Raw genomic sequence first — 21783 nt, 5'->3', positions numbered from 1 at the left:
GGATTCCGGCTGGGGAAAGGTCCTGTAGCCGGACGTATCGGGTCGCGCCTGCCTACGTAGAGAAAAGCGTTCCGGGCGGCTCCTGCACACCACAGTTCCGGGAGGGCCGAGGAGAGGGCGTCAGTCATTGTCATCAGGTGCGCGCAGAGTCCGCTGCTGGAGCCCTGCAATGTGCGCTGTGCTCCGCCAACCCAAGTGCGTCAAGTTGCGAGCCCTACACAGCGCGTGCAAGTTCGGCGTGGCGGCCCGGAGCTGCCAGGAGCTGCTGCACAAGGGCTGCGTCCGCTTCCAGGTGGGCCGGGGTTTCGGGGCAGGCACTGCTGGACAAGGACCCTGGCTACTGCTCACACGGTTTCCTCCCCTTGGATGGGCTTGGACGGGCGCTGGGCTCCTGTAGTCTGGTGGCATCCTGAGCAGGCTGTCTGGAAGCCTGCTTGCTCTTCCTGTTCTCCAGCTCCCGGTGTCGGGCTCCCGGCTGTGCTTGTACGAAGATGGCACGGAGGTGACCGACGACTACTTCCCGGGACTCCCCAACGATACTGAACTCCTGCTGCTCGCTGCTGGTCAGACCTGGCAAGGCTGTGAGTAGGAACACTTTGGAGATGGGCAGGACCCACACGGTTTAAGCCCCGGTCCAGGGGCCCAGGCTAGTAGATCAGGTCAGGGGCGCTGAATGCCAAGAGTCTTTGATGAGCAACTCTGTTTTCAGTTTTGTGTGTGTGTGTGTGTGTGTGTGTGTGCGTGTGTGTGTGTGTGTTAAATTAAATTTATTTCCTAACTGCCAAGGGCAGGGGGGAAGGATTAGGGGAGCCCGGGAAGGTGTTGCTGGGCTGGACTGTGCAGGGCAGGCATGCTCACCCTTGCCTAGGGCTGTTCTTCGGCATGTGAATGCTGAAATGCTGTTAGGGATCATGGTTTTCATTAAAGCTGTTCTAGGTAGCTGTGTGATGACAGCTCACTGTGGCCTTAATCTGAATTTCTCTGGTGGCTAATGGGATTGGATATTATCTTGCTGTGTTCCCATTTGCCACCTGCAGGAGTCTTCATGTCTTTTTTGTTTTTAATCGAATTTTTTAAGCTGTTGAAGTATTTACCCCACCCCTAGAAAATCCTGGTTATGACTTTGATGTCAGATAATGTGGTTTTCAAATATCTCCTGTTGTGTACCTTTTCCCTCTCTGAGCTCCAACCAGCTGAGCTAACTGACCACACTCTTTTCATGCTCTGTAGTAGAACAAAAGGCCCAGACTTGGGAGGGAAAGGGAGGACAAGGTTACATACATGTAGCTGAGGCTGGCCTTAACTTCACTCTGTAGCTAAGGCTGGCCTAAAGCCTCTAATCTCCTGCCTCCACCTACCAACTGCTGGCACTCCTGGCATGTGCCGTACACCTAGCCTCCAAGTTCCTGACTTGGACGACATCCAGACTGTCATTTTCTTCCTTGTGCATTTTCACCATCCAGAAACCTTTTGGCAAGTCCTGGCTTTCCGAGGTTCCCTCCTGCACTTTCTGCATCTGTTGGTGTGTGTGTTCACAAGACCTTACTTCTTCAGCTTGTTAACACAGCAGATCTCACTGAGTTTTTTGAGTATGAACCAGACTTGCAGCTTCACTTGACTGTGGTCTGTGCTTTTTTAATTGGTACTGGATTCTGTTTGCTCCTGTTTGGATAAGATCCTCCGGAGGATGTACTTGGCGTTCAGCACTTGCTGGGAAAGCTCACTGTAGCCACTTGTGGGCAGGGTCTCCGGGAAAGTAGGGAGAGGGACTAGAAGGCCTGGAAGTGGGACCCTAAGGGATTGAGCGAAGGAGGTGACTTAGCATGGAGGAGAGAGGGACAGAAGAAGAGAAGTGTGCTTCCCTAGATTACCACAACCCCCATCACCTGACAGGTGACCAGAGGAATGGAACTGGTAGTGCCACACCTGTGAGTGCCACACCTGTGGAGATGTCAGGTGTCAGGTACCAGGGCACGGGTTGTGACACCAGAGCCTTGACTTTGGGCAGTCCCTGGGCTGAGTGGACAGGATCCTCTTTTTGGGGCCAGAACAGCGTGCATGTGTTTCTGTTTGTCTCCTGGTGTGGCAGATGTGAGTGACATCACTCGCTTCCTCAGTGTGTTTAATGAGCCACATGCTGGGGTCATCCGGGCTGCACGGCAGCTGCTGTCAGATGAGCAGGCCCCACTGAGGCAGAAGCTGCTGGCCGACCTTCTGCATCATGTCAGTCAGAACATCACTGCTGAGACCCGGGAGCAGGACCCATCCTGGTTTGAAGGTATGTGGATTGGGGTGACGATGGTGGCCAGGATGTCTGGGGCAGGCGAAGAAGGGCCTCTTTAGAGCAGAGGCTCAGGAGGATCTCAGTCTATTTCAGATCCCGATGCTTCCCAACCAAGAGTGACAGGCCTCTGGAGTGATAACAAAAGGTGTCCATGGGAAGGCATCTGGCTGGGACTCCTGGCTGGAGGCAGTGTCCAGGGTAGCCTCGAAATAGTCTTTTTTCTTTTCCTTTTAAATCATTCTTCCAAAAGCCATGGGAAAATACATGGAATGTGGAGTTTACCACCTTAGCAAGAGAGTGTATCAGAGAGTCAGATGATATCCCTGGGTGTCATCCTGAGGAATGGTTGGAGCCTATCAGGCCAGGCTGACTGGCCAGCAAACTTCAGGAATCTCTCCTATAAACTTCCTATCATCCCTAGGTCATTTAAGTTACTTGATACAATGCAGATTCTGTGAAAGTAGTAGTTGGCTGTTCTCGTTAAGGAATAATGACAAGAAAACAGTCTGTAGGGTCCTAGGAGATGGCTCAGTGGGTAGTGCTTGCTGCTTAAGCCTGAGTACTCGAGTTTAGATCCCAGCACCAAGGTAAGATCCAGGTGTACATGCCTAAAATCAGTGTTGTGGGGCAGGGGCAGGCTGATCCTTGGGGTCCACTGGTCAGTCAGTATAGCCTCAACAGTGAGCTCCAGGTTTAGTGAGAGACACTGTCTCAATAAATAAGGGTGGAAAGTGACAGAGGAAGACATTCAGTGGTGACCTCTACCTCTTCACATGTGCACGCATGGGTGAGTGCACTTGCACAGATGTGCGCACACATGCGTACATTCTTACACATCATATACAGATGCACACAAACTCAACATCCTTTAAAACAGAAAACAATCCACATACTTAGTTCCAATGCAAGGGTTTTTTTTTTTTTTTTAAAATTTACTTATTTGTTTGTTTTTGGTTTTAGTTTTTCAAGGCAGGGTTTCTCTGTGTAGTCCTGACTGTCCTGGAACTTACTTTGTAGACCAGGCTGGCCTCAGACTCAGAGATCTACCTACCTCTGCCTCCCAAGTGCTTGGATTAAAGGTGTACGCCTACCCAGATGTAAGATTTTTCAATGGTTAAGGTCTGTGGTTGGGTGAATCTATTGTACAGAAGGCTGGTGTGCAGTTGGTGGCACTCATGCATCCAAACACCCTCACCTGTCATGGGCACTGGTGCCCATTTCATCCTGCACAGCCCATGCATGCTCTGTGGCTCTGTAGCCCAACCCTCTCACTCCACTGTCCAGCTCTATAAACAGAACACCTCCATATGTCCTCCTCCATGTGGCACCTGTGTGAGTGAGTCACATCTCCCCCTGCCCCTTACTTGTCTGCTTGGCTCCTGAGCTATGTAGGACACAGGTCGTGGTCTGCCTATGGATTCCAGAATCATCTTTCTTGCAGGTTTGGAGTCTCGATTCAGGAATAAGTCTGGCTACCTGAGATATAGCTGTGAGAGCCGGATCCGGGGCTACCTGAGAGAGGTAAAGGCCATGTTCAGATCATGCTGAGTGAGTGCGTAGCATAGGCTGGATCATTTGGTAGGGTTTCCACCCCTCTGCTGATGCATATCTGTAAGGTTGCTTCTAAGTCAGCAGAAGGCATGTATACCTCAGAGAAGCAAACGCCTCCTGTCTCTGTGCAGCTGTTCTCTCCTGCACTTTGGCCTCTGACCCTGTTGTCCAGCAGGTGTGAGAACCTTTCTGGGCCATGTGCTTTGGTTAGGGTCAGAGGCCTCAAGTCTCAGCTCTTATTCTCTTCTGTTTGGCAGGGATCCTGTTCAGAGCAGCACCAGCTCGCGTCTTGTACATCTGGCACGTCTGTCCTGATGTAAACTTCTTTTCACTATGGATAAGTTTTCTGCATCTGCCCCATTGCTCTGATGTCACCTTCTTAATTGGGTGGTACTTTCCCCTAATACTTATGTTTATTTTTTTCTCTGGGTACATTGCAGTCCTCTGACCTTGGAAAAGTGGAACAGAGGACTGAAGATGCCTTTTGCTTGGGGTGCTTTGTAGATATGCCCTGAATGACTGCAGGGTCTCAGCTCTGGCTCCTGGGTAGACCAAGGCCTTCACTGTGAAGCGTGACCAGTGGCTCCAGTGCAGCTATACCTAGCCTAACCTCCAGAAGGAGGCTGTCTTTGGTGCCCTGTCCTCTGCCTGGCTTCCTTTCAGTGAAGACGTGAATGTCAGTGAGATGCAGAGTGGAAGGAGACCCTCTCTGGTGAGTGGGACCTGCCCATACTGAGGGCATGAGGTGCCTGTCACTCCACCAGGAGAGCCTTTTGTGCCTTTCTGCACTGGGCTCCACATGACGCCTTCATTTAGATAGGAGGAGCAGTGGATGGGTGGTTTGGGGACAGCAGCTTGGCTCGTAGGGACCTTTTTCTCCCTGCTCTCCTTAGGGGCATATTTATCAACAGACACTTGGGTAATTGCCCAGCAGTTGGCGAGTGGCACAGGCTTGGGGCTTCTCTGTCTGTCTGTCCTACAGCATGTCACCCCTGAGCTGCTTGGTTGAGAGCAGATCCTAAGGCTGTTTTCTTCCTTCATGCACACCCTCCTCTCAAATCTTACTCTGTTGTGTAGCTCGAACTAAGTGTTAGTGTCCTATGGGGAAGACCTGACCTGTGCGTGTGTTCCCAGAGCCCCTGCTGGTTGAAGCTATCCCCATTTCCCATGGGTATGGAGGACCTGTCTGACCAGCTAGCTGGCCTGAAACCCCGAGTGCCTGGGCTGTTCTCTCATCACGGTGGACCCTGTCTGCCTGCACTGGCCTGCTGGGCTCTCAGGCTGTATCTCCATTGAGCATGCTCCATGATTTCCTTCTTAAGCTGCTGTGGCACTGCCCTCTACAAACCTACCTGTTAGTCGTCTTCCATACTGGAGTGAGGTCTGTAGGAGCACCGTGGCAGGCAGTGGGGACAGTGGTACTCCATGCCTGACTGCTCTGCCCAGGTTCCTTCTAGGTGGCAGTAGCCAACCTCAGGCAGACAGGAGGCCTGAGAGAATGCATAGAGCTTGAGTTTGCTGGACCATGACCAAAACTAGGCAGGTGCCCGCCGAGGCCTGAGTGGCCAGGCAGCTGGAACAGCAGGTGTGGATCCCCCTTCACCCTGGGCTTTCTTTGTTTTTAAACCTTTTACCTTTCTCTTCTCCCTCCCAGAGTGGGGTCAGCTTGGCCTTCATTGTCTGCTCATTTGCATGTAAGGCTCCTCATTGATTGGCAGGTAGAAAGTGATGCCTTAAAGTGGCAATGTGCTGTCCCTGTACCCAGCTTAACCCACTCAGTGTGTCACAGCTGCTAATGTTTTGGTGTCCCGTGTTCTGTACTTCTTGTGGCCTTGGTGACTGTTCCCACATGACCTAACATTGTAGGTGCCCCGACTGGTCCTGGTACCTACCCTTTGGCAGCATGGACTGGAGCCCTTCTGTTGCTGCTGCTCACCTGAGCAGAGGGAACCCTGCTCCTGCTGACTATGTGGTCTTAATCCCTCCCCCTCCCCCTGCCAGGATCTTGCTATGTAGAGCAGGCTGGCCTTTTGGATCCTCCTACCTCAGACTCCCAAGTGCTTGGATTACAGATGTGTGCTACTCTGCCTGGCCTGTTCTTACTTTGTTCTCCCAGCCTGATGAAGGCATTGTTGATTCCATTTCATGGTTTCCTAGGCTGTGACAGTTGTGATAGCAGTGGTCAGACACTGACTGTAGGACTGGGCTTAGGCAGGTTCCTGATGACCAGTGCATGGCACAGGCTGGTAACTGAATGCAGGCTTCTGGGCATGGTCAGGGCATGGGCCCACGTTCAGTGATGCCTCTGGCTCACTCTTACAGGTAAGTGCATATGCCTGTGTGGTGGATGCAGCGGCTCGAGAAGAATATGAGCGGGTCCTTAGCTCCATGTGCCAGAAGCTGAAGTCTGTGAAGTACAATGGCAGCTACTTCGACAGAGGTGCCAAGGCCAGCAGCCGCCTCTGTACTCCAGAAGGCTGGTTTTCCTGCCAGGTGAGCCCTTTGTTCTGGGGTTACTGAGATTAATGCTGAGCATAGCCTTCCTGGGTGAGAGGCGGGGTGGACATTCCGCAGCTGGCCAGAGGGTAGATGCTGGTGGCCCTCACATTCAGAGTGCGGGAGGAGGTAGGGATGGTGGTATGCAGTTGTTGGGGTGTTAGTATGTGGTACCACAGGAGCAAAGGAGCATGCTGGGGATAACAGGTCTGATCCTGGGTGGATGTGTAGAGGCACCTAGCAAGGGATGATACTCTAGTAACAGGAACAGAAATGCCTTCATCTTTGGAAACTCAGAATATGAGATCGGGGTAATGGAATGTTGGGGGCAGGTAGAATTCCAAAGGCAGATTTTTAAAAATTAGGTTTATTTTATGTGTATGGGTATTTTGCCTGTGTATATGTCTGTGCACACGTGTGCCTGGTACCCGTGGAGGCCAGAAGAGGGTGTCAAGGGTGTCAAATCCCCTGGAACTGAAGTTACAGGTGGTTGTGAGCCACATGTGTGCTGGGAATCAAACCTTGGTCCTCTAGAAGAGCAGCCAGTACTCTTAATCCTCTGAACTATCTCTCCAGCCCAATCTCTGATGAACAACAAACACTTTTGTTTTAAAATGAGGTCTTAATATATAGTTGAGGCTAGACTTAAGATCACTATATAGCCCAGGCTGACTTAATATTTATTTTATTTTTGTGTATATGTGTGTAATGTTTGTGTGTGAGTATGCATATGTCATGGCATGGGTATGGTCAGAGGACAAACCACTCCTGACTTTTACATGGACTCCAGGATCCAAACATGGTTCTCAGGCTTGTGTGGCAAGTGCTTTTCCTGCTGAGCCATCTCCCTGGCCTTAAACTCGAAATCCTCTTGCCTTTGCCTCTTAGTGCTGGGGATAAAGGTGTTGCCACTGTGCCTGGTTCAAACTTCTGTTAATGGGTTAAATGCCTCATGGGGCCTACTCCTTAGCAAGCTTGTTGGCTTGGAGGAGAGCAATAACATACCTCACTCCTGCCTTTCCAACCCCTGCCGTGGTCACTGCAGGGCCCCTTTGACCTGGATAGCTGTCTTTCCAAGCACTCCATCAACCCCTATGGCAACAGGGAGAGCCGGATCCTCTTCAGCACCTGGAACCTGGATCATATGTGAGTGTCTGTCACCAAGATTCCAGTTTACTAACCAGAACTAACCCAGTATCTGATTGGGTTCCCATGCCTGCTCAGGCAGCTCGGGTCTGCTATGTTACACCTGTGTGGTTCAGGCCCAGGGACAGACCCCACATGCTTATGGAAGGGGCTTCTGGCCCACATTAGGGCTGTGGTGGGGGAAGTCACAGCTGGGCAGCTGTGGCCACTCCTCCTGAACCAGGGCAGGGCAGGAACATACTTTGGCAGCTGTGGTACTCTCCTGACTATAACTACCCTTGACCTTGCTTTATGAAGGCAGAGTGCTCCAAGTACCCCAATTGGTACCTGACTCTTGGCATCAAAACTATTAAAGTATAAGTAGTGAGTTATATTTGAGCCCTTTACCCTCTGTACTCAGTGCCCCTTCCCTGTTGTCGGGGAAACTACTGCCCTGACATGGGCCCTGTTCGTGCCTCTTGCACACCTTTACCAGGAAGTGTGGACTTAGATGTGTGCTGTCTGTCCACACAACTCAGGTGACCAGCACAGACTCCTTCAGCTGTTGGCAGAGTCCAGCTCTACATTTGTTCCCCTACTGGGCACTTAGGCCTTTCTGAGAATTCACCGTTACCTAACTCTGGGATGAACATTAGTTGCTCAGTTGCATGCCGGGCAATCTTTCTGTGCACTGGCTGCACCCATAGCTGTCGAGGAATGCAGCCTTGGCCCTACCCAGCATCATGAGGGTGTCTGGGGTCTGGCACACACTCTAGATGAGAAAGACTGCCCTGGCTCTGACCTCTAGTCGCTTTGGGGAAATTAATTCCTGTGGCCCCCATCTGAGTATTTCCAGCCTTCTCTGGATGTTCCAGTTCACACGATGCAAGTGTCCTTGCCGCCACTCGGTGTCACTGTGCCTTTTTGCCTTTCCCTGTCTGAGGAGAGCTCCCACTTTGCTGCTTCTGTTTCCTGGCCCCTGGAAGGCTGAGGCCTCTTTGTGGCTCTGCCAGTCTGGCTTTCATGTCGCTTCCTTTTGCTCGTTGTTTACTTTTGTCCTGGGCACTGATTCTCTCCTGCTTGTCTGTGTGAGAGACATTGTTGCTATATTTTGGGCACATTTCTGATGTCTTCTGTCACAACTGGATGGGGTGGCTGTGGTATAAGCCCTAGAAGACTCGGCCCCTTTCTCAGGGTCTGAGGCACTGTTGCTGTCAGAATCCTGGCTGCAGGTCCGACGTGTGCACAGAGCCCGCCATCCCCCTGCGGGTGCAGGGCATCTCCCTGCTCCCCATCGTCGGCAGCTGCTTTTGCCCTGCGTTTAACTACAGTGAGTTTTGTTTTTATTTTTATTCCTACTTTGTGTTCCTTTAGTTTCTCCTTGTTCTCTGGTTTCTCTCTTTTGTGTTTTAACATATGCTCGAGGCTACATGTCTCCAGCTGCACCTGACTTTAGTGTTTGAGATCAGTGTGACTATTCTGATGTGTGAGTTTTTGGCAGGTCTTGGAGTTCCCAGGGCTGTTCTGTCATTTCCTGTCATTCTGCTCGTCCTTCTTGTGCTCTGGTACTTGAAGGTCGAGACTCTCTATGTCTACTCTGCTCTTTGTCTCCCGCTCCCCCTGGCTGGGTTTCTGTTGTTAGCACACTAGCTGCCTTTTGTCTAACTGAGACTGTCCTGCTCAGGACCCTTGTCCCAGTGTCTGGATATGGTGGCTGTGCAGTATTTGATATTTTGTTGCATGAGTAAGTAGGTTTGAATTCATTTCATTTGTTGTTTGCTGTGCCTGTTCACTGGTCTTACTATGTACCCTGTTCCGGGGCTGTTTCTCGAGTTGTCCCACCTAGCCTTAAGCCTGCCCAGATGCTTGTTTTCACGTCAGTGCCTACTTACACCTTCCACTTCTTGGCTCGATGCCTCCTGCATCTCCTTGGTCCTGCTAGGGGTTGGCCAATGAGTGGTCCTAGTACTTCTTAAGGAGGGTCTGAGGGTGAACTCCCTCGAAACTTCTACCAATGAGTGAGTGGAGCGTGACTGTCTCACACTGGGTCTGGAATCACAGAGAGCTAGGTCCCTTTTGCACTCTCTGGAGGGAAGCTGATCACATTGCTTCCTGGCATCTGCTCATGGGAGCTGTTGTCTGCCTTTTCAGTGAAGACTGGTTTGTTTCCCCTTAACTGAAAGTGATGCACATCCAGAGACAGAACTTCCTTTTTGGTTCTGCTGTGACTTGTCCTGGAGAGTTCTGATTTCCTCTGCAGTCTCTTGGATTCCCATGGGCATTCTGAGAACTTCTTGCCACTCACCCTCTTTATGCTGGCTTTGCTTGCATGCTCTGGCTCAATACTGCTTTTTCGGGTAACTTCCTGCTGTGAACTCAATTGTTGTCCCCCATCCCCGCCACTGAAACTGTCACCCAATGAGACAACATCTGGAGATAGGTCCTTTGGGAGACAGTTATGACGTCATAGGGAGGCGAGTAATCCAGCAAGAACAGACATTCTTCTAAGTGGGAGAGCTTGTTCAGACTCTCACTGCTTTGTGAGGACAAGCCAGGAAGTTGGCCCTGATCAGACCAGACCACTGTGCAATGGTTAGATCTCCAGGCTTCGGGGTTGGAACTGATAAGTGTGGGGGAGGTGGTTTGCCTTCCACTTGGCTGTTCTTGCGACTGTGCTTGGATCTGAGTTTCTTTTGTGACCATTTTTCTATTGTTGGCTTGTCAAAGTGTCTCTGCAGAGTAGATCTGCATTTGTTCCCTGTAGATGTCCCTGTTTCCGTGGCTCTGAAGTAACATGACATTGTTTTTGCTTGCCATTTCTATGTCACATTGGCCATACACACTTGGATCACATGCCTGTGAGAGGCCCAGGCTTGAGGGGGGTCTGTGGGCACCTGTATAAAATGGGTCCACGAACACACAGGAGTCACTAGGGGCTGAGAAGTGCTCACACATGGGGCTTGGCTTTGTTGAATGGCCATGTGAGCAACCCGGCCTTCTTGCGTTCTTTTTAGTATGTAAAGCAGCGCCCATCACTCAAGTTTGCAAAGTAATAAGACAAGCAGCACTGCTTGTACTGGACTGTGCCACACTGACCATGTCCACCCATGGCCCATGTCAGGGATAGGCCAATGTCACCAGTTTATGAAGCATGGTGCTGGGCTCTTCTGGTTGATTCATCCATAAGTCCCATCCATTTCACCACCTCTGCCTTTCTGGAATAGTCCTAGTTTAGGTTCCTTAGGAATCCTCAAGATCTTCACACCTGTAAGCTGTATTAGGGTTTCTATTGCTGTGATGAGACACTGACCAAAAGCAATGGAGGAGGAAAGGGTTTATTTCATCTTAAAGCTTATAGTTCATCATGAAGGGGAGTCAGGACAGTAACTCAAGACAGGAACTGATGCAGAGCCCACAGAGGAGTGCTGGTTACTGGCTTGTTCAGCCTGCTTTCTTATACAATCCAGGACCACCAGCTTAGGGGTAGGTTGGGCCTACCTACAGCAATCAATCAAGAAAATGCTTCACAGACTTGCACACACAACAATCTGATAAAGGCATTTTCTCTATTGATGTTCCCTCTTCCTAAATGACCCTAGCTTGTGTCAAGTTGACAAAAATCTAACCAGTACAGCAGGGGTATTTGCTATGGTAGACACTGTGCTATGAGCGTCTGTGGCTGATGGGAAAGTGCACAGCGCCCTGTGGTGTGTGGCACTGGCAGCAGATGGGCTGTCTTCCCCTGACTTGGCAGAATAGAGAAGAAGCGCACCGTGGTGCCCACGCTGGCTGAAGCAATTCAGGACGGGCGGGAGGTGAACTGGGAGTACTTCTACAGCCTGCTTTTCACTGCTGAGAACCTGAAGCTGGTGCACATTGCCTGCCACAAGAAGACCACACACAAGCTGCAGTGTGACCACAGCAGGATCTACCGGCCCCAGACGGGATCCAAGAAGAAGAGGCCTGCTCGGAAGCGCCGGTGACACATGCCAGCCCTCTGTGAGGTGACTGCAGTGGTGACGGGGCTATTAAGCTTACATTTTGTCACTTAGAAGGTTCTAGAAAAGCCTTTAAGAGTCTCGGACAGATCTGAGCATCTTCCCGGTTTGCTCCCCAGCCTCTGACAGCCCAGTGGGCAGAGGACAGTGCTGGGTGCTCACTGTGTCCCTGTGCCAGGGTCTTCATGCACATGGCTCCAGGGCTGAACTTGGCCACTGTGGAATGGGGGATGGTGCTAGTTTGAATCTCAGCTTTTATGACCACCATTTCCACTGCAATGGCAGCTCTGACTATGTTTCTCTGAAAGAAATCATGCCTCTGGGGTAAACGTTTGCATTTCATAATGAACATGGAGAATGTTCTCTGCCAAACTGTTTAAAATGGCAGGTGAGAAGCCTTCCGGATGTCTCCTGGTGCAATCAGCTGACTGTGGCATTATCTTGAGCCATGTGAAATGGTTTTTAACGGGTTAAATAATGTCTGGCTGTCATGAATCTCATGACCCAACATTGATACATTTATGTATGCTCATTTGGAGCATGTTTAAGTTTTTCTGTGTAGAGACAGGAAGCTGGTAAAGGCACAGATGGCCTACCTGTGCAGAGAATGACCCTGAATTCATGATACTCCTGCCTCATCCTTAGAGCTGGGATTACAGGCGTGTACCACCACACCTGGTATTTGATATTAAATGTGTGTCAGTTTGTGCACAGAGACAGTCTGAGGAAATGCCACACTGTGATAGCAGTAATCCTGAGGTATTCAGCAGGATGAGATTTGATCACTAAGTACTAATTTCCTACACCATGTTTTTTATAGTACTTGATTTGTTTTGTTTTTTTTCTTCTGAGATGGGATCTCACTATGTAGCTCTGGCTGGCCTGGAACTCACTATTAGATCAGCTTAGCCTTGAACTCACAGAGTTTTGCCTCTGCCTCCTGAGTGCTGGGATTAAAGATGTGTGCTACCATGCCCAGCCCAATTTTTTTTTTTTATGAGTATTTTATATGTTTTGTAATGTTTGGATTTTTACATTTGCCATATAATCAGAAAAACAATAAAGGGTTTCCAAAATAAACATGTCAAGAGTTTGCATGTATTGAGGAGGATGGAGCTAAGGGTCTGATACCAGCAGCTGGTGACTGAACCGTTGCCCCGGCTGAGTCCGTCTTCACAGGAATGCATGGCAGTGCCTCAGGCCGGTGGGGAGCTTTCAGAGGACCGTGCTGCTTTACAGTCTTGGATGCACACTGTTCACAGTGTGTTTTCTTCCATTTTTCTCGAAAAGGGCTGCCCTCTTCAAGCATCATGGACATGCAAGGTCACTGCCCCCTGCTAGGACTGCTGCCAGAACTGGGCTCTCTGAAGTTTGACACTTGTTATGTGCATGTGTGTGCCTAAGTGTATGCTAGTGTACCATGTGCTTGCAGGTCCCAGGGGCCAGTAGCATTGTTTACCCCAGAACTGGAATTACAGGGGGTTGTAAGTAAGCCGTCATGTGTGTGCTGGAACCCAATCTGGGTCCTCTGCAAGAGCAGCAATTGCTCTTAGCAGCTGAGCCTTCCCTTCAGCCCCAAGTTGGACATCTGTGGCCTCCTGTTATACACACCCCTGCCAGTGTGCCTCGCGGAGGATTGCTCTGCACCCTCCTGATGTAGAAATGTAGAAATCCACACTTGTTGCAGCTGGACATGAAAAATGGGCTTTGAGTGAAAGCCAGAAGGCTGTCCTTGATGGGACATGCTTTGCCGGCTTCTGGGCCCTCAGCTGGTCAGAATGATGGAGTGGTGGGTACAGATGAGAAGTGTCACAGACAGGAGTTGTCACCCAAGCCCCCAGACTCCCAGGATAATGTAGGTAGCAAACCCCAGGATAAAAATAGTGAACCAAAAAAATACGTAGTGACACAGATTCATTGTGTTTTCGGCACTATGGCTGAGTCACACAGTCAGTGAGAGGCAGCAGAAGACTGGGACCAAGCAAGGTTAAGGAGTCTCAACTACTCAAGCTGAAGGGAGAGGTACTGCCAATTGATGTAGATGGGGTGGGCATAAATACCTAAGCAAGGCAGAGCCACTGAAGCCATCTAGGAAAGTTTTTGGCTTAAATCTTTGAGTCCAAAGAAGGGCCTGTCTTCAGGAAGCTCCTGCAGGAGCCAGCACCCTGGGTGCCCTGCTGGGTGAATTTTGTCTGTCCCAGGCCATGGCCCATTTGACCTGCAGGGAGATTGGAGTGGGAACAGCAGGTCTTCAGCAAGGTGACTGACCTCCAAAAATATCTAGGACCTGACTGGGCTGTCTTCCATTGTCTTGGGAATGACAGGACTCCACGGGGAGGGTACCTGGAAACACACTGACTTCCTCTGGACCTGCTCTCGCTCCCTATGCAGCTAGCTGCTGGCTTCAGTGTCCTTGCTGTGGTCACTGGTTCCCGAGTCCTGGGAGGCCAGCCCCAGGACTGCAGCACTGGGAAGACAGGCTTGCTGTGTCACAGGTGTCTGTGACGGTAACCTCCACAGGGCCATGTCACAGGTGTCCATGACGGGAGCCTCCACAGGGCCATCTGCAGACTCTCAACTGGCTTTGGCACTTGTATAGACTTTGTCAAGGTTGTGGTAAGTCACTCTTGTAACAGCTGGCTGGCTCAGGCTCTTAACCTAGTATATCTCCCCAAGTAGATTCTAATAACAGCTTTAATGTGTTTAAATACTAAGATTTAAAGACATTTGTGTGCGTGTGTGGGCGTGCTCACATGCCAAGAATGGCATGTTTGTGGAGGTCGGGACAACCTGTGGAGGTCAGTTTTGTCCACCATGTGGGTTCTGGGGAGTGAACTTACATCTTTAAGCTTGGCAGCAAGTACCCTTACATGCTGAGCCAGCTTGGTGGCCCTGTTTGGGTTTTGTCTATTTGTTCTTGAGTTATTTGCTTCTGCTGCTGTGGACTCTCGGTGAGCACACACTGCTGGACCCTCTCCCTGTGTCCTTTTGTGCCTGATGTTCCACACCTACCCTCCACCCTGTCTGTACGTTCACAGAGGATACCTGGGTTCTGGCAACTCCTCCATCTCATGACAGGCAAGGAAGTTAGGTCTGTGACTACCTCCATCTCAACAGACTTTTCCAATTCCACAAGGAAAGGGTTCTGTGAGTGTCCCAGGGCTGGATGACTCTGCTGAAATAGCGCTGACTGCATTCGAGTTATGGGGCCAGTCAGGGAAAGGTGGTACCTGCTGAGGCCTGCTGCACTTAGTCCTGGTGCTTCTTTCTACCCAGTATCCATCAGCAGGGTGGGCTCTAAGTAAAGGATTGAAGCAAGCTCGGTTCCCCATTTTGCTGGTCATGGCATGCCTGTCTCTTTGGTAGGCATGTTGTGGTTAAGGATTCTTACTGAAGTCTACTGGTGAGAACCACACAGCTGTCCCACTGAGGAACTCTGGTGTGTCTTTTCTGGGGGCCCAGCAATCTAAGGCTGTGCGTTATAATCCCTGACTATCAGAAGATGACCACAAGCAACAGCTTTAAATTATTGTTCATCAGTCATTAAATCACAAAACTGAGTAGGTGAAGATCACAGCTAATGAGAAAGGATCTCAGTGGAAGCTGAGAATGACGGTAGGGAACATTAGCTTTTGGGGGGCGGGGCGGGGCAGTTCTATCTGAACAGGAGCAGAACTGAGAACTTCTTACAGGCCTGGAACACTTGTTTTTGAATAGGACCCAGGTTCAGTTCCCAGTACCCACATGGCTAGCCTCAGCCCCAGCAGAGCAGGGAAGGGGCTGTCATGATACCTCTTGGTCAAAGCCTGTACCAAGGGCCTTGCATCTCCTGCTAGCTAATGGGCTTGAAGGGTGGTCCCAGCTTTGGACCCCATTCATTTCTTCCCATGGTTCTCAAATATTTGACAGTTTTAGGGATATAATATTTCCTTAAAAGTATTTTCAAAATATATTTTATTTCCTTCTCATATGCACTTTGCAAAAACTATAAGATAAATGATTAGCTTCCCTCAGAAACAGGAGTCCTTCCAGAAGAAACTGAATTCATCTCCAGTGATCAGTTTGGCATGGAAAGGAAGCTTGCGTTACCAAAACCAAAACACTCAGGAATTTTCCTTATTTCCCACTGCCCAGCCCCCTGCTGACCTGTGCCAGGATGGCACATCTAAGAAGGGAGGAAAAGACGGCAGTACAGCAGTGGTGGCAGCAACCTGTGGTCATAAGGAACCCGTCCATAGGAGCCGAGTGTCTGCGCAGGTGACATGTCAATTCTGTATTCAATTAAGAGCATGTTCTCTTGGAGATGCCATACAGAAATCTTAAAACTTGCTGCATCGTCCGACTGTGAACTACCGAACAGGTGAAGACACCATTCTACATCTCCGCATCATCCTCATCCTCATCCTCTTTGGCTCTGAAATGCATTTTTCTGAATTCTCGTCTGCTCATGGAAGGACAAGATGAAGAGGCTGGTGGCAGATCCTTGAGGGGAAGAAAACATGACTTCAGTCTTGAGTGACATTGCCTGGGCATCCAGATCCTAACCTGACCACGGTCTGCTCTGGGCCTTGCAGAGCTGGCCTCTGTTATAGACATGGGAAGTCTGTCTAGGCACAGGTCCCTTGGTAGGAAAGATGCTATGCTCTAAACTAGAGATAGCAACAGAAACATGGTTACATGTTCATAAAATCACAGATCTAACTTCCTAACCTTGTATGAGGTCCAAGACACACCCAGGGGGCTGCAGCCAGGGATCCTGCCTCCCCAGCCTTAACCAGAGCTGCTTCCCAGTTTATGAGCCCTGGGAAAGTAGGGGTGGTGTGAGGGAGGCACCTCCAAATAGCACATAGCTCATTTTCTTTTTCTCCTCTTGCATGAACCTGATCCATTTATGTTTACCCTTGTGTTGTGGCATTCTGGGCACACAGTGCTGGGAGCACATGGTGGTAGCTGCAGTTTGTCGCCCAGGCCCTGCAGGAGAGTCAGGAGGTAACACTTACCTGCATAAGCTCAACATTCCCGAAGAAGCGACTCACAGGCATGGGCTGGTTGCTGTCATCATCTAGAAAGACGCTGCTGTCCATCTGGAGCACAGGTGCCTGCACCTCCTCTGTCCTGGGCACAGGCTCCGTCTGCTGGGCAGAGCTCTCATCAGGCTCCTGTGCTGCGGCAGCGCTACTGGGCTCTGGCGTGGGCAGGGCATCTTCAGTCTTTGCTGAGGGCTCCTCACTCACAGGCTGGGAGCAGCCCTGGGGAGGCGATTCACTCTCCGGTGCAGGGACAGTAGCCTCAGCACTGCCCTCTGCAAACTCATTTTCACAAGGGGCCACAGGGGCCACTTTTGGCAAAGAATAAGTGTCACTTTTAGGGTCAGCTTTCTGTAATTCTGCCTTTACAAGGTGACCTTTGTCATACTTGAACTTTTTGGAAGTGCGTCTGTCTGTAGTCTTGTGTGATGAGGAAGCCTGCCAGGGAAGAAAAATGTAAGAGAAAACCAGACCTGGCAAAGGCACAGGGCTCAGTCCCAGAGGCCCCCCTTCTTCCTCTGCCACCAGTTATTATCTGTCCTGCTGCTAAGGGGCACAAGGACTCCACGGCCCCACTCCAGCAATCTGCTTTCCCAGGGCTTTTTTCCTGAAGTACATGCTTGCTTGCTTTAAAATCATAGTAGGGACACTCAAGATGGCTTAGAGCATAAAGGTGCCTGCTGCCCAAATTATATCCCCGAACACAAATGAAGGAAGGAGAAAATCTCCTACTGCAAGTTGTCCTCTGACCTCCACATAAGCACCATAGCATGTGTGCCTCTCCCTCAAATAAATGAAAATATAATTTTAAAAATCATGTAGAAGAACCCAGTTTCCATCTCCCCACTCAAAGCAAGCTCTCAGCTCTTTGCTTTATCCATCACCAATGCCTGGAGACTGTAGGAGGTCAGCAGATACTCAGGCTAGCCTCAGCAAAGTGGCAGCATGCTGTCCCAAGTAAGCGCTGTGCGAGGCCAGAGGTGGAGGTGTGCCCCTGGCCCCAGCTGCGTCAGTTTGGGGATGAGGTTTCCTGGACTAGGGCGGCTGCACTGTGATGTTCAACAACCACATGACAGTCCTTTCCTTGTCGCTTGACCCTCTCTCAGCTCTAGGGGTGAGGCAGGTGACAGACTCACATGGCTGCACAGGCCACCTTCCAAGTGGCACAGTGCACAAAGCTGTGCCTTAGTGTCTGCATGGCTAGCACACTTCCATACACGCACGTGCATGGTGCACAAAAGCAAACTCAGCTGCATTTCAACGAGCACCTCTCTCTGACAGCAGTGACGGCACTGTCACATGGCCTCTGGAATGTCTTCCAGGCTATACACAGCAGCAATGGCTTGTGTTTACACAACACGTCTCAGAGAGAGCGACAACGGCAGAAACGGATGGAGCCAAGGCCTTGGTGTTCCGGTAATGAAGCTCACCAGACATGCTGTCTTGGCAGATGTGGAGCTGGCAATGTCCTCGGCAGAGGCCGAGCTGGCTGAAGAGTTACTTCGGGCCCGAAGGCGTGCTGAGGATCGCACTCCACCTGTGAGCTAGACAAGAGTGAAGCTCAGAGAGCAAGCGTATGGCAGAGTGCCAGCACAGAGCTGCGCGTTCTCAGCTCAGAGCCTCAGGCGTACCCACATCCCCTCACCTACAAACAAAGGTTGCTATGGCCCAGGCTGGTTCAACTCAGCTATCCAGGTTTAGACACAGAGTCCAGGGCCAGAGAGATGGCTCAGTGGGAAAGGGGGCTTGTCACCAGGACTGAGGGCCTGAGTTCAATCCTAAGGACCCAAACAGTGGAAGAAAACCGACTTATGTAGGTTGTCCTCTGGCCTCACCTGTGCTGTGGTACATGACACACACACACACACACACACACACACACACACACACACACACACACACTTAATCAGAAATAAAAGATGCAAGGTTGGCTGTGTCCACTTGTCTACTGTGGAGGCTCAGGACCATCAGTCCCCTGTCTTGTATGTTTCTAAGAACCAGCACTGTAGTAAGTGGACACGAACTTAACATCTGTGTCAAAGTCCCTGACAAAAGTAACATGAGACAGAAACACCAGCTCCCACACTCTCCTCTACCCCTTCATTGGGCCCAATCCTATGAAACATAGCTTCTGTCTTATATTTTTATTATTTTATTCTGGGGTGGCATCCAGCGCCTACTGTTTGCTAGGCAGAAGCTCTACCACTGTGCTATAGCTCCAGCCCACCTCTTTTATTCAGTACAGGGTCTTACGTATCCCAGGCTGCCTCAGATTTGCTATGCAGCTAATAAGGACCTTGCACTCCCGAGCCTGCCTCTCTTTCCCAAGTGCTGGGGTTACAGATGTGAGCTGCTACATTTGGCTTATGTGGGACAGGGAAATGAACTCCGCTTCATGCATGCCAGGCAACCATTCTACCAACTGTGCCACACTCCCAACTCCACCCCTTAAGAACTATTTTTTGAGAAAGTTTTGTTAAATTACTCTGACAGGTCTTGACTTCCATCCATCCACCTGCCCTAGCTCCGTGAGTGCTGGGGCCACAGCCTGTAGCGCCACACACAACGGTCTCACGCTTCGTCTTATTGCCCCGGCTGACCGAGGACTCTCTAGGCAGTCTAGGCTGGCCTTAAATTCACACACCAGCACACGTGTAAGGGACAACCAGAAAGAAAGAAAGAGAGCAGAAAAAGTATTAGAAGAAATGATAGCGGAAAACCTCTGTTTACTGAAAACAGTCTATACATTGAGGAATCTTAACCAACTCAACTCCAAGGTGACAGGCCACCTGTGACAACGGGGAGAGAAGGAAAAGCCCACGGATAGACCATCCCCGGAACAGTTCTAATCTTGGAAGAACTGGTAAGAAACCAACCCCTTACTCTTCACAAACAGTGGGAGCCACAGTGAGTACACTTGGTGCACTTAATTAAACAAAATCCCCATCAGCAAACCCGTCCTGTAAAATGAAGGCAGGGATACAGGAATTTCCAGGTGCCAACTGAGGACTGTTGCTTTAGAGCTGCTGGGAGTTCCAGCTGAAGCTAGTGACCTAAACAGAAACCCAAATACACACAGGAGCACCGCCCCCCAAGGGAAGTCCTTATACAGAATATTTTACACACTTCTCTCAAAGGGCAACGTGTTAACAAAATGCAAACAGCAACAAAGGGGGTGGGTATGAGGGAGCCTTGCTGGCCCAAGAAGGGGCTAAAGTGAGTAATGAGCGCAAGGCTGACTGTCAATAGATGTCCAACACAATACCACAGAAGGTGGGGCGAGAACCGCAAGGGTTAGACCATTCTGTATTCCCTGGAATCGAGGCAATGCAATCCTGAAGACACCCACACAAGGAAGTAAAAAGCATCGTGAAAAATTATTAAATTCAACCCTTAAGTCTGGAATGCAAAAGACAATACTAACACGTGACCTATCGGCGACACTACACATAAACACGTCCACAGTCCAACCAAAAGGCCGGACGCCAGGCTGGGCTTCGGCCGCCTGCAGACAGCGGGCACACGTCAGATTAAAGGACACTGGTAACAGGAGCTGGAACTCACTGCTATGCCAGGTCAGAGTCCCAGTCACCCTCCCTACTGTCCCACTGCTGGTCCTCTGCCCAATCACCATGATGCAGGGGTTTGGCTGAGGTCAGCGCACCATGCCCATGTGCAGGCAGAGCGGAGGGGCAGGCAGCCAGGGCAGCATCCCGCACTGCGGGCGGAGCGCAGGTCTGGAGCCCCACTCCCGGGGCAGGGTCCGTGGTGTTGCACACTCAGGCGGGAGACGCCGGTCTCCTCCGCCAGGGGCGGGGTGGAGTGGGGTGCAGGGAGCGGGGTCTTCCACTCCCAGGGGCGGAGCTTGGGGAAACTAAGGCACCCCGGGAAGGAACCACCGCCAGGCGGGGCCGAGGGAGACGCCCGCCCCTCGTCGGCTCCCCAGGGGGTGCTCGGCCCCTCACCTTCCTGCTCCTCATGAGTGAGCGCCCCGGCCTAACGCTTCTCCGCAGAGTCTCAATCGCGCGGCTCAGCGCGCGCCGCCGCTGCGTCTGACGTCACCGCCCCGAGGCCAATCACAGAGCGGCGTCCCCAGGTCACGTGCCCCAAACAAAGCCGGTCCTTCTGGACAGCGGGCTGAATGCGCTTCCGGGAACTTGAGCCAAGGGCGGAGCGCCGGAAGCCGGGCGGGCGACGTGCCCGCCACACGGAGAAGAGGCGCTTCCTTGGATGCAAGTGTCCACCATGTCTGGCCGCCATGTTTGAACAAGTCACAACCTTTGAGGCCTCCGCGGCCGCCATGTTTGAGAAGGGCGCTCCGTTTGATACATAAGGCGCCATGTTTGAAAAGGCACATCCCTTGATGCCTCTGTGGCCGCCATGTTTGAGACGGGCGCTTCCTTGCTACTTGTGGTCGCCGTGTTTGAAAAGGCATATCCCTTGACGCCTTCGTCGCTGCCGCGTTTGAGAGGGCCAGCTGCCTCGCTGGAGGGCCTTCTCTCTTTGGTCTCAGTGTCTTCCCACCCTGCGGGGGCCAACATCAGCTCGGGGTCCCTTGGCAGGAGCCCGGCACTTAGAAGCACTTGCAATCAAACCTGACAATTTTTGAGTTGGACTCCAAGACCCTGACAAGATTGACACTCCCCTCCCGAGACTGACTCATTTCATTCTTTCTGTCTCAAAATAAATAAGTGTGAAAATGATAAATAGCTTTAAATACCGATGAAATCTTTGGCCTCAACCTCTGGTCTTGGGTGGCTGGGACTGAGGAGTCTGGTCACAGTACTTATGAAATGAAGGAGACTGACATCTGTTTCGTCATTTTTTTTTGTTTGTTTTTTAATTTTTTTTTTTTTTTGAGCTGTTTTGTCATTTTAAGGGTGAGACTCCCGAGGCTGAACAGGAGAGTGACCTGCTTCAGGGCTCCCCTGGCGTCCTGGAAGTTCATGTCCTCTGCTCTCCCAGACAGCTCTTGCCAAGCCTAGACCAGCCTGCACGTCTCTCCAGGGCACTAAAGGAGACTAGCATGTAAAGGCCCTGTCTGCACTGCAGACCTGTGCAGGATCCTCTACCTTTAGGAGGGCTCCACTGGGTATTAGATGGACAGAGCCCCTGAAATCAGGATGCTGGTAGGATTAGGCTTTGAGGAGGGAGCCAAGCATCTTGCAGTTTTATCATACTGGTGTCCTCTGCTCACCTCCCTGGCTGGTGTCCCCTCCTCTTTAGCCTCATGCTTCTTCCCCATTATTTCCCGTGATGCTTGGAAGGGGACTGACAGACATGTGACTGGCAGGAAATCCAT

At 51.0% G+C, this 21783-nt stretch overlaps 2 protein-coding genes across 7 annotated transcripts; one reads left to right on the top strand and one right to left on the bottom strand.

The window, feature by feature from the left end:
• The first annotated feature begins 11 nt into the window (after positions 1-11).
• Dffb (DNA fragmentation factor subunit beta) lies at positions 12-12534 on the top strand. 3 transcript variants are annotated; one of them, XM_016002557.3, is made up of 8 exons: positions 18-292; positions 455-585; positions 1964-1977; positions 2054-2278; positions 3726-3805; positions 6158-6328; positions 7377-7477; positions 11211-12534. In XM_016002557.3, exons 1-8 carry the CDS (start codon positions 170-172, stop codon positions 11437-11439), a joined length of 1074 nt encoding a protein of 357 aa, XP_015858043.2. In that variant the 5' UTR covers positions 18-169; the 3' UTR covers positions 11440-12534. The 3 variants fall into 3 exon arrangements, with proteins under 3 accessions (XP_006984132.2, XP_015858043.2, XP_076421896.1); XM_006984070.4 differs by lacking the exon at positions 1964-1977 and having other exon boundaries at positions 12-292; positions 455-581; positions 2090-2278; XM_076565781.1 differs by lacking the exon at positions 1964-1977 and having other exon boundaries at positions 455-581; positions 2090-2278; positions 7775-11353.
• Positions 12535-15391: 2857 nt separating this feature from the next.
• Positions 15392-20580, bottom strand: C2H1orf174 (chromosome 2 C1orf174 homolog). Of its 4 annotated transcripts, none has more exons than XM_006984071.4 (4): positions 20447-20570; positions 17912-18025; positions 16455-16919; positions 15392-15936 (listed from the first exon to the last, which is right to left on the bottom strand). In XM_006984071.4, exons 1-4 carry the CDS (start codon positions 20459-20461, stop codon positions 15829-15831), a joined length of 702 nt encoding a protein of 233 aa, XP_006984133.2. In that variant the 5' UTR covers positions 20462-20570; the 3' UTR covers positions 15392-15828. The 4 variants fall into 4 exon arrangements, with proteins under 4 accessions (XP_006984133.2, XP_076421898.1, XP_042128480.2 ...); XM_076565783.1 differs by having other exon boundaries at positions 17618-18025; positions 20447-20495; XM_042272546.2 differs by lacking the exon at positions 20447-20570 and adding an exon at positions 20146-20424.
• Between the last annotated feature and the right edge of the window lie 1203 nt (positions 20581-21783).

This window comes from Peromyscus maniculatus, chromosome 2, assembly GCF_049852395.1.
Source record: "Peromyscus maniculatus bairdii isolate BWxNUB_F1_BW_parent chromosome 2, HU_Pman_BW_mat_3.1, whole genome shotgun sequence".
Classification (NCBI taxonomy): Eukaryota; Metazoa; Chordata; class Mammalia; order Rodentia; family Cricetidae; genus Peromyscus; species Peromyscus maniculatus.
Note: the sequence above shows the minus strand (reverse complement) of the source record. Positions and strands in the feature narration are given on the sequence as shown.

Excerpts from the sequence above, each read along its gene's own strand:
- Dffb (XM_016002557.3), top strand. The coding sequence starts at position 170 with ATGTGCGCTGTGCTCCGCCAACCCAAGTGCGTCAAGTTGCGAGCCCTA. Across the intron at positions 293-454 it reads AGGGCTGCGTCCGCTTCCAG|CTCCCGGTGTCGGGCTCCCG; the intron begins GTGGGCCGGGGT and ends CCTGTTCTCCAG. Across the intron at positions 7,478-11,210 it reads ACCTGGAACCTGGATCATAT|AATAGAGAAGAAGCGCACCG; the intron begins GTGAGTGTCTGT and ends CTGACTTGGCAG.
- C2H1orf174 (XM_042272546.2), bottom strand. The coding sequence starts at position 20,193 with ATGCTGCCCTGGCTGCCTGCCCCTCCGCTCTGCCTGCACATGGGCATG. Across the intron at positions 16,920-17,911 it reads CTGCCAAGACAGCATGTCTG|GCTTCCTCATCACACAAGAC; the intron begins GTGAGCTTCATT and ends CTTCCCTGGCAG. Across the intron at positions 15,937-16,454 it reads GGAATGTTGAGCTTATGCAG|GATCTGCCACCAGCCTCTTC; the intron begins GTAAGTGTTACC and ends CTTCCCCTCAAG.